Source organism: Lepisosteus platostomus, chromosome 1, assembly GCF_059453375.1.
Source record: "Lepisosteus platostomus isolate fLepPlt1 chromosome 1, fLepPlt1.hap1, whole genome shotgun sequence".
NCBI lineage: Eukaryota > Metazoa > Chordata > Actinopteri > Semionotiformes > Lepisosteidae > Lepisosteus > Lepisosteus platostomus.
Window position 1 is genome coordinate 1,171,981 of NC_142611.1, and position 17,124 is coordinate 1,189,104.

The 17,124-nt window shown below is 44.3% G+C and overlaps 1 protein-coding gene across 5 annotated transcripts in view; it reads right to left on the bottom strand.

The window, feature by feature from the left end:
* Nucleotides 1-2,287: 2,287 nt before the first annotated feature.
* The window catches only part of LOC148677460 (uncharacterized), a 28,141-nt gene continuing 13,304 nt past the window's right edge, over nt 2,288-17,124 (bottom strand). For 4 of the 5 annotated variants that reach the window (XM_088633430.1, XM_088633440.1, XM_088633404.1 and 1 more), the window contains 7 exons: nt 15,498-15,663; nt 14,418-14,500; nt 10,938-11,001; nt 7,644-7,690; nt 4,085-4,159; nt 3,419-3,466; nt 2,288-2,980 (listed from right to left, as the gene is read on the bottom strand). In XM_088633430.1, the coding sequence (XP_088489556.1) occupies nt 2,756-2,980; nt 3,419-3,466; nt 4,085-4,159; nt 7,644-7,690; nt 10,938-11,001; nt 14,418-14,500; nt 15,498-15,663 (708 nt within the window). In that variant the 3' untranslated portion in view covers nt 2,288-2,755. The remainder of the gene's footprint in view (nt 2,981-3,418; nt 3,467-4,084; nt 4,160-7,643; nt 7,691-10,937; nt 11,002-14,417; nt 14,501-15,497; nt 15,664-17,124) is intronic. The other variant, XM_088633414.1, reaches the window with a different exon arrangement.

Consider the following 17,124-nt stretch of genomic DNA (forward strand, 5'->3'; position numbering starts at 1 on the left):
CTGGAACAAGTCTGATCAGTCCCTCAAGCATGGGACCCTGCATCACAGGACACAATACAGGACACACCCCGGACAGGACACCGGTCCATCACAGGACACAGGACAGGACACACCCCGGACCGGACACCAGTCCATCACAGGACACAAGACAGCACCACACCCCAGACAGGACACCAGTCCATCACAGGACACAGGACAGGACACACCCTGGACAGGACACCAGTCCATCCCAGGACACAGGACAGGACACACCCCAGACAGGACACCAGTCCATCACAGGACACAAGACAGCACCACACCCTGGACAGGACACAAGTCCATCACAGGACACAAGACAGCATCACACCCTGGACAGGACACCAGTCCATCACAGGACAGAGGACAGGACCACACCCTGGACAGGACACCATCATAAGACACACACGGGCAAAAAGACAGGTAAAAAGCTGAGACACTGAATAACCAAGCATGCATGTCCTTAGAATAAGCTAAGATACCTGAGAACCTGGAGAAAACCAGCATGAATGCAGGGGAAGACGTAATCACACGGAAAGCATCGTGGTCCTCAGAGCATCTACTCTAGGCTTAAACCTGTGTCATGCCTTGTGGATGTCACTCTTGCCCAAACATCCCTGACCTCTGGTCACTGAGTGTAGCTTTAGTCTTGCCTGTTGCTGAGGTAATGGAGCTTTTATATCCTTCTAGAAGGCAGACCTCGGACAGATGATGGCTTGTGGCCTTGAATACAACACTAAGAGACGTCCAACAGACCTAAACACCTGTTTCATGGAACATAACCTTTCACGTCATTATCTGCTGTCCTGTACAGCTGCTGTTTCATTTTTTTCAAAGCAACCCAGTTGCATGTTAGTGAAACTCTTAGGATGTAGCAAAGTGTTGACAGCACTTATCAGATCCCCCACACATCCTGACTTCCCATTCAACATCAGATCATTTCATTGAATATTTATTGTGCAATATAATTTACAGTCTCCCGGGATGTAGTAGTCAATAATAATAATAATAACATTGGAAAATTGATCTGTTGAAACAGTTATGAAAATTGATTTAAACTATATCAATGATTGAAATATTCATTGGTCAAATGGAACCAGGAAAGGATTTACTGTAGAAGTATGTATGCATTTTTTTGAAGTGATATTATGTGCATCTACTGTATAGGAACAGAAGACAAAGAAATTAGTTTAAAAGAAATCTGTTCAGACTAACACGATTATTTCTACAAAGGCAAACTACCAATAAGAATTAAAAGCAACGTTCCTCTGACTCTTCCTTCTTGCATGATTAAAAATCTGCCCTTCTCAGCATCAGATTAATGTACTGTATGCATGCATGCAGATTGTTGTCATTGTGCTGGCAGTGCTCAGACCTCAGCTTCTCATACAACCCTACAGAACATGTACAGTACATGCTAACTGAAGTTAGAAACTTTACACATAAGTTCTATAATATAACATGCTTTAAAATAAAAATGTCCTTCTGGATTCACAGGTCAATGTGCAGTACATATACTGTACATAAAGGGTAATGGGGTAGTAAAAAATCGGGAGGAGTTGAGCTGTCAATCAGCGCAGCTGCTGCTTGTGCTGCAGGCTTGTATCCATAGAGCAGGTCTGCCGGAGAGACGGCATCGTGTGCAAGGGATTCCCCAGACCTGTCCTCTCACTGTTCTCACTGTTCCCTGCTGGCCCTGGCTACAGTATATGGAGACAATGGAAATGGAAATGTCGGCATCACACTTCATCTCCCTCCGCCCTGGTGGATGAAGTTTGATGCCGACATTTCCATTTCCTTGCAGTAAACATTTAAGGCTTAAGATCCAACAAGATAATTTACTTAATATATACTGCATAATGTCCATGTCATTTTAAAATATATCATGTGGGAGAATGTGCTTAAACGTGTTTAATGAAGTGGACCAAATTATGTGTTAGAAGAAAACAAAAGCTTTGAAAAATGCGATCTTTCTTCATATGTTAATTCGTGAAATGGGTGCCCTCCAGCCCAGGAACATTGCTTGTGTTAAGTTACTGTAGGCGTGGAGGCTTCCTGGAATCCCGGTGTAGCTCACTGGAGACTCTCGGACTCTGTTTTCCACAGATAAGAGCACAAGGAAGGTTCCAGACAAGAGGTTCCTCTGGCCCGTTTGGCAGTACTCTTCCTACTGTATATTCATCTCTTCCGCTTGCTGTGGGCTGTGGTGTATGACTCCAGAGGCGACACAATCGACTGTACGCCCTCGAGAAAGAAAGGAGAAAACGTGCAAGCAGTTCTGTGGTTGTTTATTGTCATAACAAAACAAACCAGAAGGGTGGGTCTCTATTGAAGCAGCATGCATAATTCCAAAGCACTGCCATATTACTGGAGTCAATATCAGAGAAATATACTTCATTCTAATTTGAGTAATGCGTAGCAAAGCTGTATCCCTAATTCTACAGTTTTACTTCTCCGCGGTTCATTTAGAGTTACAAAAAAGAGGTGCACATTTCTTAGCAGCAAAAAAGGAGCTGTAACCCAGAAATGACTATATTCAGCATATAAAAAAGGAACAAAAATAAAGACAAAGGAGAAAGAAGCGAAAAGTTAATACCATGTTTTGGCCATATGATCTTTTTTAATATTATGTCAAGAAGTGATTTTCTTTAAAAAACACACGTGAAACTCATACACTTTAAAAGCTTGGCAACCTCGGGAATCAAAATGAGAAATCTGATTATTTCAGTAACAGTGTTGATCATTTGCCGGACACAGATTGGCTCCTTGCAGCGTGGTGTAGCCTGTGCCTGACAAGTTTGGCTTTGTAGACGCTCCAAGCCTGTTGAACAGCATATCCTTCCCTAATCATGCTCTCTGTAGGGTAGCTGTTTACCAGCCGCAGGGCTGAGTGCAGAGACCTGGCAGGGGCCCCCTTCAAAAACAGCTTCACAGGGATGAAGATGCACTCCGTGCCCTCGCTCATCTACAGAGGCAGGGAAAGAACCGCAAAACTAAAGTCAAGCATGAATCTTGTGCAGAAGTATTAATTGGCAGCATCCACAGACAAATTCCTCCACTTGCATTGCAAACAATCAAAAACCTTTATTCAAAGCAGAACTCATTTTTCTGTTTCCATTTAGCCTTCTCGAGATTTGCTGTAGGACAAAACTCATTCAGGGGCTATTTAAAACAACAATAAAAGCTGAACATTCTCTACCGCAACCATCAGCTACAATACTATGAGGCGAGAAAGGCTGCAGTAAGTGAAAACAATGCAACTAGCACCTACTGCACTCCTCCATGCTGTAGTTCCCAACCCTAGAAAAGCTCTGTGTGTCTAATGTGCCAGCGAAGCCCCTGCATGCTGGCCTGTTACTGTGCACGACACGCATGCCAGTGCACCAGAACTGACGTCACTCACCAGGTTCAGACTTAAACTGCTTTCGCTGCCCAGCCATTCGGGAGATACCTGAGCGAACAGAGGAGAGACAGAGCCTTACCAGAAGCAGGCGCTGGGTGCTACCACCCCTGGAACAGCACACACACTGTTGCTCAACACGAACGCGAGCAGGCAGCCACAATCTCTCAAGTGGGACCATGTGCAGGATTTAGTGCTGAAAACATTCTGAAATACTTCCGTGACATTAGATAATGTACTGTATGTAGTACAGTATGTACTGTACATTGTTGGTTGGGTTAAATATTCTATTTCTGTTCAGGTTGCACAGGAGGCTACAGTATATGGAGACAAATGTCCTAAACACTATTCTCTTTTGATCCTCAATTCGACATTCAAGAGATGTTGGATATGAGATTGGAGTTTTATTTACAGTGAAAGTGGAATACATCCACACACTGGTGTACTAACACATATTTGATATGTTGATTATGCCTAATTTGCAAAAGTTAATTTATAACCTGAAAAATAGAAAATGTCTAATTTGTTTCCTTGGTATTCATCTAATTTAATTCCTTATACTTTTCAATGAACTCACTGTCATGATACCAGAAGATGGAAGTTTTGTACTGTAGTATACAAAAGCACAAGGCTAAAATAACATTGGTCTACGAGAAAAAGCACACCCACCAAGATGTCTCCATGCTCCAAAATCCCCATTCTCAGAAACAAAACTGATGACGTGTGTGCATTTCGTGATGATACCTAAGAAGAAACAGGGATATTTTGAAAGATCCCAACGTCAACTCAGTAGTAATATTTTCGATCAGTTTCTTCACTAGATGTCCATCAAGAGTGATGCCTGCTGTGAGAAATGGTTCTGTGTTTTTGACATTCATAAAGAATAAGTGTGTGACCACTCCCTTGGCATCACTTTGGTGTTCTTACAAACTCAAATCTGTCTTTCCATTCAATTGCTAAAATATTCATCACACTGAAATGCATAGAAATTTACTTTATTTATATATGCTTTCAACCACTGCTGTTCAACTCTGAATGCTGATGTCTGCTATATCAGTAACACCGTAAAGAAAAGCCATTTTAAAGGTTTTAGCAAAGGGTCTAATTCTACACGGCAGGAACAATCCTCTGCGCTAATCTGGATCCTGGTCCTGAGTTTGATGTTTATTGCCATGACGAGCATCTCCTTTGATAACGAATTGCCCTGGCGGCTGTCTCTCTGCATGTGGAGCCTGTGTTTATCTCTCACCCCCGTCCTGACACCCGCGGTCTCCGCTGTGTCCTTCATTCACACCTCCTGACTCCAGACAGCCGCTCGGCGCTGACAGGCAGGGTCCGATGTCCCCCTAAGCGCGCTGCCCTTGCAGCACACGTCCTGCGTAGCACGAAAGTGTAACAGCTCACCGCTATTAAGAGCAGTGCTTTAGCAGGAAAGGTCCTGCAGGTCTCTGTAATTAGCCAAGGCAATGAAGCATCCCTGTTGTATAGCACGCTATTTCTATGGCGATGCCCCAGTTTGTGCTGAACGATAGTTCAATACAACACCCTCCTTTCCCCTCACCTTCTCAATATCATGGTAGAATAGCATAATGTAAGTGTTCACTCTCAAACTGCAGAGACCCTCAGCCCCTATACCAGCTATCATAATAATGTGCAGTGTGCAGCCCCACCTGGATGATGCTCCAGTACTCTCCCCACACACCAGCTCTCAGTGGGGAGGAGAGCAGAGTGATGAAGCCAGTTCAGAGATGGGGGTTATTAGGAGGCCATCAGTGGTAAAGGCCAGGGGGTAATTTGGCCAGGACACCGGGGTTACACCCCTACTCTTTTCGAGAAACGCCCCACAGAGAGTCAGCTCATACCCCTCTATCACCTCTTGTAGCAGCAGCCTTAGCTTTCCCAGGAGTCTCCCCTCCAGGTCCTGACCAGGCTCACACCTGCTGGGCTTCAGTGGGCAGCCAGTTGTGAATTACAGGGTGATATGGTGGCTGATAACTATACTATCATGGTGGCTTTTTGTACACTTCACAAATATGCTTTTTGTATTCTGTCTACTGCTTATTATTATTTAATCTGATTTCAATTTCCACGAAAACAGTGATGGGAAATTTCCAAATATTTACAAACTGTTTAATATATTTATTTCAACAGCAGTCCATTCAAAGTCCATTAGTTATGTTCTCTTTAACAAACATAATTAAAGATCATGAGAAAGATGTAGCTGATGAAATCAGCTGGATGGATCAAGCTGGTATTTTGGTATCTGATGTGGAAACGGCCAAAGTATTCTTTAAAGAGTCTAGAATTGCTGGAATAAAAATACCCTCCACTAAAAAAATTTAGGGTGTGATGAATTCAAAACCACGACACACCGAAAAGTAATATCAGATTGTACACCATGCCTGGAGTCCACATGAATAAGGTGCAAGTAAACCACAAATGCTCCAACATCTGTATTAACATCTCTGATTGTACTGTATGTTTTAAATCACAAGGATGTTAATGGCTTTCTGTCCTGATCATGAGATCATCTTTGGAAAGACTCGCGCACTTTTCCTTGGTGTGAGACTCGACAGAAATGCTCTCTCCTTTCTTAAGGAATGCTAATTGATGAACCGCCAGCGGGATGTAAGAACATTGTTCCGCGCTCTTGCTACCTCGTGAGCACGAAACGCACACTGCGCGACTCACACGGGCTTCGGAGCATCCGTGCGCGAAGGAAGACGTGACACGTCTGTCACTCCGCTGGCGCCGCTCAGCCTCTCTCACCATGACCGGTCACTGGGGCGCTTGGGGCCCATCTCTTCACCCACCCTGTCCGGCCCCTGTACTGACCCGACAACGGGACCGGGCCCCGGGGGGCCTCTTCCACACAGGGGCGTGGGGGGGCAGCAAATCAGGGGCAGGGCGACAGCGGGCACGGGCTGAGGCTGGCATCTTCTGAAGAACACCACCTCTGCGATGGCAGGAGCATGAAGGAGGAGCCACAAGGGCCTCCTGGGTGTACAGATTGGAGTCATGTTGGACAACAGCTTGGCCCAAAGAGAGGAATAATAGGAAGAAAGCCTCGTTAAAGTCCATGCGAGGGGACGACCTTGTGTCAGTGGTGATGGCATAATCGTGTGAGGAAACTAATGCTGATTTCAAAGAGTCAATACTCAATAGCTTTGTGCCAACATGCTTTCTGATACCTCTGCTCTACTCTTCAACCTCATCACAATCCCTTCACCTTTCATTATGAAAAAGCTTGCTGCCACGCAGCACATTGCTTCGAGACTTGTAATGTCGTTTACTGGAGCCACAGTGTGATGAGTAGTTGTGACAAAGTCATACTTCTGATTCAAACATTGATGTCAAACAACCTGACAATCTTTAAGAATAGGATAGCAATCTAAGAGCTGTTAAACTGCACAACACAGAGGGTAGCTTTTAAATTCTTCTTGCTCCAGAGAAGGAGGTACTTGCCAGTTTAGAGGTGCAACAGGAACCCCAGTCGTGGCACTTTTCAAACTGAAGCTCTGTTCTGTTACTTATTATTCGTCCACTTTTTACTTGGCCATGGCCTGTTGCTTGTCAGAACTGAAGCAAAATGCTGGTTGAGGCCGGGAACTCATTTAAACCCCCACAATATTGTTATTTCATACAACAGCACTGCCCGATGAATCTCAAGGAAAGGTTTTAAAGTTCCCTCCAGCAATTACTTCTTGCCGGGAAGCTGAATTAGTCTCTGCTGCATTCATCATCTACTAAATAACTTATGGAACAAGAGCTCCCGTGTCTAGCTTCCTTCTCCCACCCAGCACAACCCACCCACAGTAACCGGGTCTGTAACGGGTGACCTGCGGATGGCTTGAATATTTGATTAAATCTGAGCCAACGTGGGCCCTGAGAGGGGAAATGAAATAAACTTTATTTTTCCATCTGAACACGGGGGCTCGGAGAACATGGTCTTGCGCTAAACCACCAGTGCCGATTAATGAAGGAAAAAGGCTCCTTCTGTAGAGTTTTTGACAATAAAGAACATGTGCGCAGAGGGCTCTCGGCAAATGGATCGAAGCTGCTGTCATTCCAGGGAGCTTGGACATGCGTTGCAAAATCGCGTTCTGCTGAAATGCTTGCATTTCCACGTAATTAAGAAAATGCATGGGGAATAGGGCGATGTGGGCCGCACTATACACCATGAATGATGGCATAACTTAAAAAAAACACATTTCTAGTCAGCACTTGCCTGCTCAGCTCTTCCCACGTGAGAGTTTGAATGCCTTTTACTGTTGCCTGGTAACGAAACAGGAAACATTAGGTTAGCAACGCAGTACCAGATACAGAGAAAATGTTCCTTGTGTTGGATTACTAATCTTGATTCATTGTTTCACCATATTCAGAATATATCTGACTCAGGGGGATAATGAGGCCCTATCTGGAGATTGTCTCCAAGGGTCTGAGTATGGGCTAAACACTTGGATCGCCTTTCTGCCTGGGAGTGAAGTTATATTGTTGTCGTACTCTCCTCGGAGTACCTGGCGTGTGTGGAAACATTGAATTAACGATATTCCCTTATTTCCTTGACCCGGGGAAGGTCATAGGTCATACAGGAACGCAAAAATGGTGCTAAATGAGGTAATAATAAGAAATCCATCAGTGTGGAAACCCCAACATACCCAGTTCCTGAAAATGTACCCAGCAGTTTATATATCTGGGTACATCTATCCTCCCCAATGCACACACATGCTCCTTGTCACCATCGCCATCCCTCCTCTTGAGGGCGCTCCCACCTTGTGTTATGTGTCATATGCGCACCTGTCCCCTGTCCCCATCTTATTATTTAAGCCCGGCATCTCCGGTGTTCAGGGCTCAGCACTGGGAGATGGACGCCCAGAAGCCCGCCTACCAGCGGGTCCAGGAGAGACCCAGCGGCACCGGCTTCCTCACGGCGTCCTGACCATCTGAGTCCGGGGCTCGGAGCGCCTGGCCTCGTTACTCTGGTTTTAACTTCGGTGTTCCTGTTGCTGGTTCCACGTCCCCATTCCCTAGCTCCTGTTTTCACCTGTTTTTGTCTTGGAGGGATCTTCCGGTACCTGGACCCTGGGCTGCGCCCTGCTTTCCCTTATCGGGCTTCCCGTGTTTGGACTCGTTCGCCTGCACTCCCCCCCCCACTCCCCGGATCACAGTCTTCACCGCCCCCCTGTCCGTCATCCTGCCCATTCCTCGCCCCGTCTTCCCTGATGTCCTTCTCCGGTCACTTCCGGATTCTACCGTCCCGCATGGGGTCTTAAACTGCACGCTCCCCGGGAGTCTGGATTCGGCTCCCCTGACACTCCTCCTCAGCCATGTGGGTCAAGAGGCTCTCCCACTGTGTGAACCCAAACTCCTGACCTTCATCCCCTGGGAAATTCGCACAGACACAGCTAAGGAGCAGGTCAGTCTGGATTCCAATGGCATGTTGCAGGCCTGTCATAGACAATGGCCTGTATTATCACCTGTCCAACATAACCGATGTCTGTCCTTAATGTAGCTATAAATCATGAGCATCACACATCTTGTATATGTGGTATTTATGGGATTCTTAAGCTTATTCAGAGAACCTGCATCTTATAGGAAGCTTTGCTCATTGCCTCACTGTGCTTGGCAATGGCTTCAGCACTGTTGAAATTGCATTACCTGCCATTAATGTGGAATGAAGCAGGTCTACATACAGCCCTTTTGCTTTTATTTTATTCTGCAAGTGTCTCTGTTTTTTTTAAAAGCTGTTGGTGTGATTTAACACGTCCTTTATTTTGCAAGTATAAATAGTTTAGGCTTTGAGAGGTTGTTGGTGAGATTTAACGTGTGCTTTTAAAGCGACAGTAACAGATCCCCCTGGGAGTCACAGGGCCTGCTCCCAGACTGGCTGCTGGTTTGAAGGTGATGAGTAGCAGGGTCTGTATCTCCTGTCTGTGAGCTGCCTGCTCGGCCAGGGTGAATTAGATGGACAGTCAGCCGTCCTCTTGGTGTAGGGGAGGCTGGTCAAGTACAGTATGTGTCCTGATATCGATCATGGAATCGATATCAGGAATAACCTCCTTCGCCATCACAGTTTCACCGAGATTAGCTTGGAAGGGAGCAGGTCTGCTGGACCTCTTGCTCGCTCCTGGTGAAGGTATCGGCGGCTCTAGTCAGACCCCTCGGGGTCTCTCGGCCTCCTCTTCTCGTGGAAGGAGAAGGTGTGGGGTACAAATTCACCAGCGAGCTGCTCTCCAGTGGCCCCGCAGATTAGGAGCATGGATACGAGCCAGACGCCAAACCACAAGAAAGGCAGGAGCCAAGGCAGGGAGGGGAGAGACACAGCTTTGACTACCTGCAGAACAAACTCCAGGGAAGGGGAAACACACTCCCCTCTGGTGAGAAACGCAGTCGCAGGTCACAGCCTCAATCCCATCATATCACACACAGCAGCGCGATGCCTGCGCAGCGCACGTGCAGACGAAGAATGTTATTAAAGGGCTGAAATAATTGTCTAGCAGCAGCGCTAAATTGAAATGATTCTCTTTCTTAACGCCAAAGAAAGATTTTCCAGACCCTGCCGTTTATGAAATTAGAGAAACACAAATTAGATTCTGCATTGTTTCCAGGGTCTTTAGAGTGCTGTTCACTGCAGTGATTCAGATTTAATTCAACAATAATGGACTAAATACTTTATTATTTACAGATAAATTAATTATTTTCTGTTGTCATATATATATATACAGTGTACTTTCAAATAAACCCCTTTATACTATATTTTTAAATACAGTTAAAGTGTAACAGAGGCGTAGGCTGCTCAGCCTACATCTGGTGATGTCTTCAATGAAAGAAATTGTGTGAACAACCTGTGCTGTCTTAGACAAGCAAAAAGGAAACTGCCCAGATACCTTTCTTTACAGGTGAAGGACATACTATAGTAATTCTCATCTGGATGAGCTAAAGATACAGAAGAAAGCCCCCCATTTCAAATATATAATTATTATAGAATTCACACTTATGATTTTAAGAGTAATTTCCTTCATCGATTAAGGTTCCTCTTAAGAGAAGCAGGGTTAGGCCGCTTTTAAAAACTTCAAATTAGTTTTTTAGACAGGAAAGCACAGAATTTGTATCGGTGACTTACACCTTCAAATGGGAAGAAAAAAATGGATGTGAAATCTCTTTGATTAAAAACCATAACTGGCATCTGATGATGAAGCTTGAACAAATATTCATAAACTACATTTTAATACAAATTTGAAAATATAACCCACAATATACAGTATTCACTTCTAGGAAACGAACTTAATCACGAACAACCACAGAATTAACATTCATAAAATTGACATTTTTAAAAACAGCAACTCTCCAAAACGTTTTTGCAACTGGTCACCATTCGAGCAATTTGCATTTTGTTCCTCACATACCGCGGAAGAAATATGTGCCTGAGTCAGCCAGGGAAACCAGTGGTTTCCAGCGCGGTGGGCTGCTCCCAGGCAGGACTCCTGTCTGAGGTGCAGAGGAGGCCATCGCGGTTACTCACCCCCGTGTGCGGTGTCACACACTGCCCTCCGCAGAGACCTGCCGCCCAGCGACGCCGCTGCCGTCTGTCAAAGAGTTCAACCACAAAACCCGCGTGTCATTTATTTCAGCAGGCTGAACGCGCCACACGGTAGCGCCCCCTCTCGGAGGACTTGCAGCAGGCGTGGGCCCCTGTATTGCAGTCTTTCTGAAGGGCTAAACAACAACTTGTTCTCCATATACAATACAATCCATAAGATCATATCCCTTTTTGTAGGAAATAATAAAGACTGATCATCTTTACTGTTTTTGTCATATATTTTATGCACAAACGCTGGCTCTGAAATGCATTTAAGATATATTCTGCTTCATAACTACGCCTCCATTCACAACAGCCTTATATTCCCAACACTAAGGCACTTACGTCCCCATGGTGTGCAATCCATTTTATCCATCACAATTCAATTGACTCCATGAATAAACAGATGATCACTACTCGTGTTTGATCAAAACAGGCATGTAGGACCTTATGAATCATCTGGAGAGTTATCTGGAATAGTTTCCATCGTTAAATGTTGATGGCTGCTGTCTGCCCACAGCTCTGGCAGTAGAGTGGCCCGATGCCTACAGTAGCTCATGCCTTGATGGCTCAGATCTAGCGACTATCAGCCACTCCAGGGATCTCCGGCTTCCTGCACAGCAGCTGGTCAGAACCACACACGTCTGGACCATTCTTACCATGATTTGTAAGCACATCCCTCCTTTTTTGTCCATCTAATCCTAAGTGCCACCCAGAGCACTGCATGAGTGCTGGATGCAAACTTTTTTATCTCCAGAGAGCTCATCCCATAACATTTCAGAGGACTAACGTCAGACACATGTGGAGACCAGTGCATCAGGGCCAGCAGCTGTTTCCTGTTTTAAAGAAGCCATACACACACACATACACAGGTTAGCACCTCCTTGCTGAGGGTTCCCTGCTGATTTCAGATAATTTCTCAGATGGTCTTCTTGGACATTGTTTTGGTCAAAAGCTGACATTTTTCACCCATGTTTAATACTCTTCTTCAGTGATATCTGTACAGTTTAGAGCCCAATGTGGGCACGTATGATGTTTCCTTCTGTGAAAGTCTTCCAGCTGGGAAGTTTTCCCGCAGTTCTGTACCAGCTTCACAAAGATGCCATTTCCTGTGATAGGGTGAGATCTGATGTGGAATTAACGTCCTCATCATTTCCAGAGGCGATTAGGAAGTCATTTTTGAGCAATCTCATTGTCTTATCTCAGAGCTCTTCTTCCTTTCCCTGATTAGCTGTCTTCTGCCGCTGTAGCTATCAGGTATCTTTCCGTGTTTCTTGACTCTGTTTTGCTCCCTCATTCCTTGAAATGCTGACCTTTCCAGAACACTCTTCCTTGTGAAGGGTCATTAGTCTATTGTTAGATTTCATCTGCTCCCTTGAAGACCGCATGTCTCACAACAGTGCATACCTCTGCCATCTTTCAGGCACCCTGTTTGAATCAGACCTTCGTTGCCCAGACAATCTGAAGGGATTCCTAGATTTTCACATGACCCTTTGTCTAAGCTAGTTGAGCTTTTGGGGTCTTCATGGTGTTTCCCATGGTTTGAGCTGATCACTTACTGACATCACCGGAACATCACTTCGGTTGTTGTAACATTCCTCTTATTGGTAACAACACTGTGACAGGGTGTCAGCTAGTGCTTGCCTGGAGACAACAGCTGCCTTGCGGTTCTCTCTCAGGAAAACTCCCAGGTAAGCTGTGCATCTGCACTGTTGGAGAAGACAGCTAGTAGAACATGTTTAAACTGAAACACTGAAACATAGCTGCAGGTCCTCCTGATTTCTGAATGAAATGCACTTGATCGCAGGGACGTCGTCTGAGTCAAACAAAGTGAATGTTTAGTGGAACTGAGTTATACAGGCACTATACAGTAGACAGTATAACCAGAGGGTGAGTTAACTGTTATTGATTAACCCCTGACAAAATCTGCTCTACCTGCTGAGAAATCTGTGTCTCGCTATACAGATCACACTTCGTGAAATCTGCATGCTCTACTTCTCAAATTAAATGTATTAAAAACAGTAGCTATTAATGGACGCTGGTATCATTTTTCTTTTTTTTTAAATAAGAAGCAGACAGCTGCTATGATTAAATGACTTGGGAAGTAGATCGTGCAGGTCTGTTACACTGTGTCTGGCGAGAGACAGAGAGAGAATGAGATGACGTGTGCAGCATCCTCAACACTCCACACATCTCAACGCACAAGTTCAGCGTGCCCTCTCCAACCGCAGACATCTTACTGTTTCTAAAGAAAGAAAAGCTGAGCTTCAAAATTCAATGCCACAGTCCAAGGGCACAGGATATTAACAGTCTAAAGGAATAAAGATGGGTTAGTGTTAATATCTAAAGTTTTGGAATGTTAGAAAAGCACGTACAGTATTTAAAGCACCAGAAACACTAGAGGGACGATGCTTTTTAAAGGAATTCCTCTTCTTCAGCTCTAGCACAGCATCTTGAGAAAGATACCTAAAGCTTTTTGAGACACTGGGAGACTGAGCAAAAAGTGTAGAAATAATACAAGTTACATATTGGCAGCCTTAGGCATTTTACTTAAAAAACTAACAGCTAAACCTTTTCTATAACTGGTGAATTTCACCAGAGTACAGCAAACAGAACAGTTTATTTACAATGTTACCTTATGTCTGTTATGAAGTCTCTGGTGCCATTTACAATTTAATTAATTAAGTTAAATTAATTAAGCCCAATGCTAAGGCTTCGCTATCTTTTATAGCACTGAGGCCACTGACTATCAGCTTATTCAAACATCTGATCTGTAAAGTCTCATTAAATTTATAAATGAATAAGTCTTTTGTTCGAATTCCTGTCTTACCGAATCAATTACAAGAAACATTTTATATTAGCTGTCTTCTCTTAGTATAAAATTAGATTTCTACATATAAAATCATTTTTCAAGCAGATTAATTTGATGGATACGGAATGCATGGGGAATACGCTATGAAGTACTAGCCTGACAAATGTGCAGTATAAGCAAAGTATTTTACAGTATATACTGATCCAAACCTCAATTAAATGTCCTGCCAGAGTTGGGTTTTTAAAATTAGAATATATTTCTCTGAAATAAAAAAAAATATTTGAATTTTATTTCTCTTGTTAAAAAAATGCTTGTAAATAATACAGATTAATATATCAAATGAAATGTTTTATTTTTATATATAAACTATAAGGGCTTAGCTGAGTTTTTTTTCAGAATGGTGTAACCTTTTGCTTCATCTGTAGTGGACTCACCAAGTGGAGTTCATTCAAAGTTGTGGAAATAAGTCATTTTATTCCAGTACCATCTAACGCTGCGTAATGGAATGAAATCTGTATTGCACTGTAAGGAAACATTATGGTTTGTCATTTTAAAACTCAAGACTCCGAATCCGTAGGGTCAAACTAAAAGCAGAACTATGAAGTGCTCACCACGGGTCTGCCTTTCGTCAGGTATGTGTCTCTTGAGTCTCCCTGGGACTCGGGACGAAAGACACAAAGGGAAGACACCGGCCCTGGAAGTGCAGGAGAAGAAGTCAAGCCGTGAATCTTCCGTGTCCCAGACAGCCTAGAGACCCTGTCGGATACAGCTGGGGAACCAGCCTGAGACGTGTCAGGGCTTCTTCACCCACCAGAAAAAAATAAACAATGAAAAGGTCCTATTAACAGAATGAAAAGATTTTTTTGAAGAAACAAGGGCTTGGGGAAACCTCCAGACTGCCTGTCCCTGGGAAACGGCAGGAGTGAGTCGCGTGTGTTATAATGTACAGAATGCCGAAACCGATCCTGTGCTTGAGCATTTGTCAGGGTCGCCAGGCTTCCTGGAAACTGTGCGTTGCCTGTTTCTTGGCCTCTGCAGGCCTCTCCAGGTTTTCATTCTGCTGCTTTTCTAGATTTGAAAAAATAAAGTTGGATTGGATTTTAAAAAAATAGTGGCAAGGTGCACAGGCCAAACGGACAGCGGGTCCACTTCAGGCCAGTCTGCAGGGTCACTGTGGTCAGACCAGTGCGCAGGGTCACTGTGGTCAGGCCAGTCCGCAGGGTCACTGTAGTCAGGCCAGTCCGCAGGGTCACTGTGGTCAGGCCAGTGCGCAGGTTCACTGTGGTCAGGCCAGTCCGCAGGGTTACTGTGGTCAGGCCAGTGCGTAGGGTTACTGTGGTCAGGCCAGTCCGCAGGGTTACTGTGGTCAGGCCAGTCGGCAGGGTTACTGTGGTCAGCGCCCGCGATGTGGTTAATGCAACCGAGTGCCAAAGAGAGTGTTAGGTTTGAGATTTCTCGGAAGCTCTTGGCTTATAAAATTGGTGTAGATTCTGCAAAACCACTGACTTTTCTCCCCATATAAGAACTTGATACAGCTTTCTTTAGCAATAATAAATGCAGCATCGATTTAACTCTGCACCATTACTGAGTATGGTCTCATAAACTTTCTCATAACTTTCTTACTCCAGGTTACAGCACACACATTGAAGGGTAACAGTTCTCTTAGTAGGGCGTCAGTAAGATTTTCTTACTGTGCTTACTGTGAGAAGGCTTTCCTTGGTGGCTCCTCATTTCCCCAGCAGGGGGCAGCAGTGGGGGTTCCTCTAGGGGACACGTGAGGTTCTGCTGGAGCTCCTGACATTGTCCACCAGGCTGCCTCCTGGGCATTCGCAGATTTGTCATCAGCTGACAGCGACCCTGAGAATGCACGGAGACCGATAATGAAGAGTGATTCTCCCTTCTGGGAATCACAGTTTAATGCCACACTGAGGGACTGATCTGATCCCCTTATCACTTCTGTCTCCGTCAGGCTGTACATTTCTGGAGACACATCTCCATTTGCGAGTTTTCACACCCTCCTACCTTTCGAGTGCCCAAATAATTTAATTCATGCGGACGCTGTTCCCATGCAGGAAATGTGTCAACGCGTGTATCAGATAGTTCCACCCAAAAAGCTTTCAGGAGCCTATGCTAGGGGCTATTACTGTATGTCAAATGTCACTATATGAAGTTGTAAAGAAATCTCTGGAGAGCGTAAAAACAAATCTTTTCGTTTAGCAGACAAACGTCAAGATTCACTTTACGGTTTCATAGTTTAGGGAAGTACCTTTATATACAAGAACTGAAAAATTGACTTTATTTTACTTCATAATGGTTAATAATATCAGAAATCAAAGCGAGGCGTTCCGAAATGATCGCAGGACACACTAAAACAGGTTCTCTCCTGGTTTCCAGAAAAGCTCGGGTTTTATCTCAGCACTGCTCACTTGGGACATCTGTTTCTGTCGCCCCAGAATTGTTGACTGCTGATGGTGCTCAAACAGAGCCTCAAATTCTACTTTTTCTTTGAAAAAAGGGATTGTTCCGTGTGACATAACGGCCCTCCAGCCTGGCTCGGAACGTGCCATTCGCCAACAAATCCCACAATGACACAAACAATGGCCTCCCGACGTTTTTGTATCACAGGATAATGAAGTTCCCAGCTCTCAGAGCTTGCAGAGGCTCAATGCTCCAGCACCAGAGGATGAGACCTGTACTCGTTGTCAATAAATAGTTAACTCGGTTCCTGATGACGTACAGTAGATGTACACGAGTCCTGCCTTTTGCCACAAACAGTGCAGGACCTGAACAGCACACAAGGATGCTGTGCTTGATCTTTCTGTGAGAAGTGACTACCTGCCATTTCAGTTACATGCGTCATAACTGCACTCTTGTAGCTCTTGTGGAGACAAAACTTTTTAGCAGATCAGGCTCATTTAGTAATGATATTTTGTTAGATTCCAATACCTTAAAATCACCTTAAAATCTCTTACCAGAGATGAAAATAAAACGACCTTATATGTAAGTCTGGATGCTGTTGATAAAATATTTACATCTATGAGGGAATATCATTCTTCTGAAACATGTAACCTTTTGTAAAATATAAAAAAAAACATGAGTTTTTCTATTTGTAGAAAGGTAGTGGAATTGATGTTTCTGCAGTAGGTCTATGTGAGTTCTTGACATCTGTAAGAGTCAGCTGTCTTATTGTGTGTGTTTGTGAGGTTTGATCAATAAATTGCTATTGGTCCTACAGCAGCCTGGAATGAGGAAAATCAGTTATCCAGCCTGAACTCCTGACTGTATTTGGTTTGTGATGGCAAGAGTAACAGTTTCCTG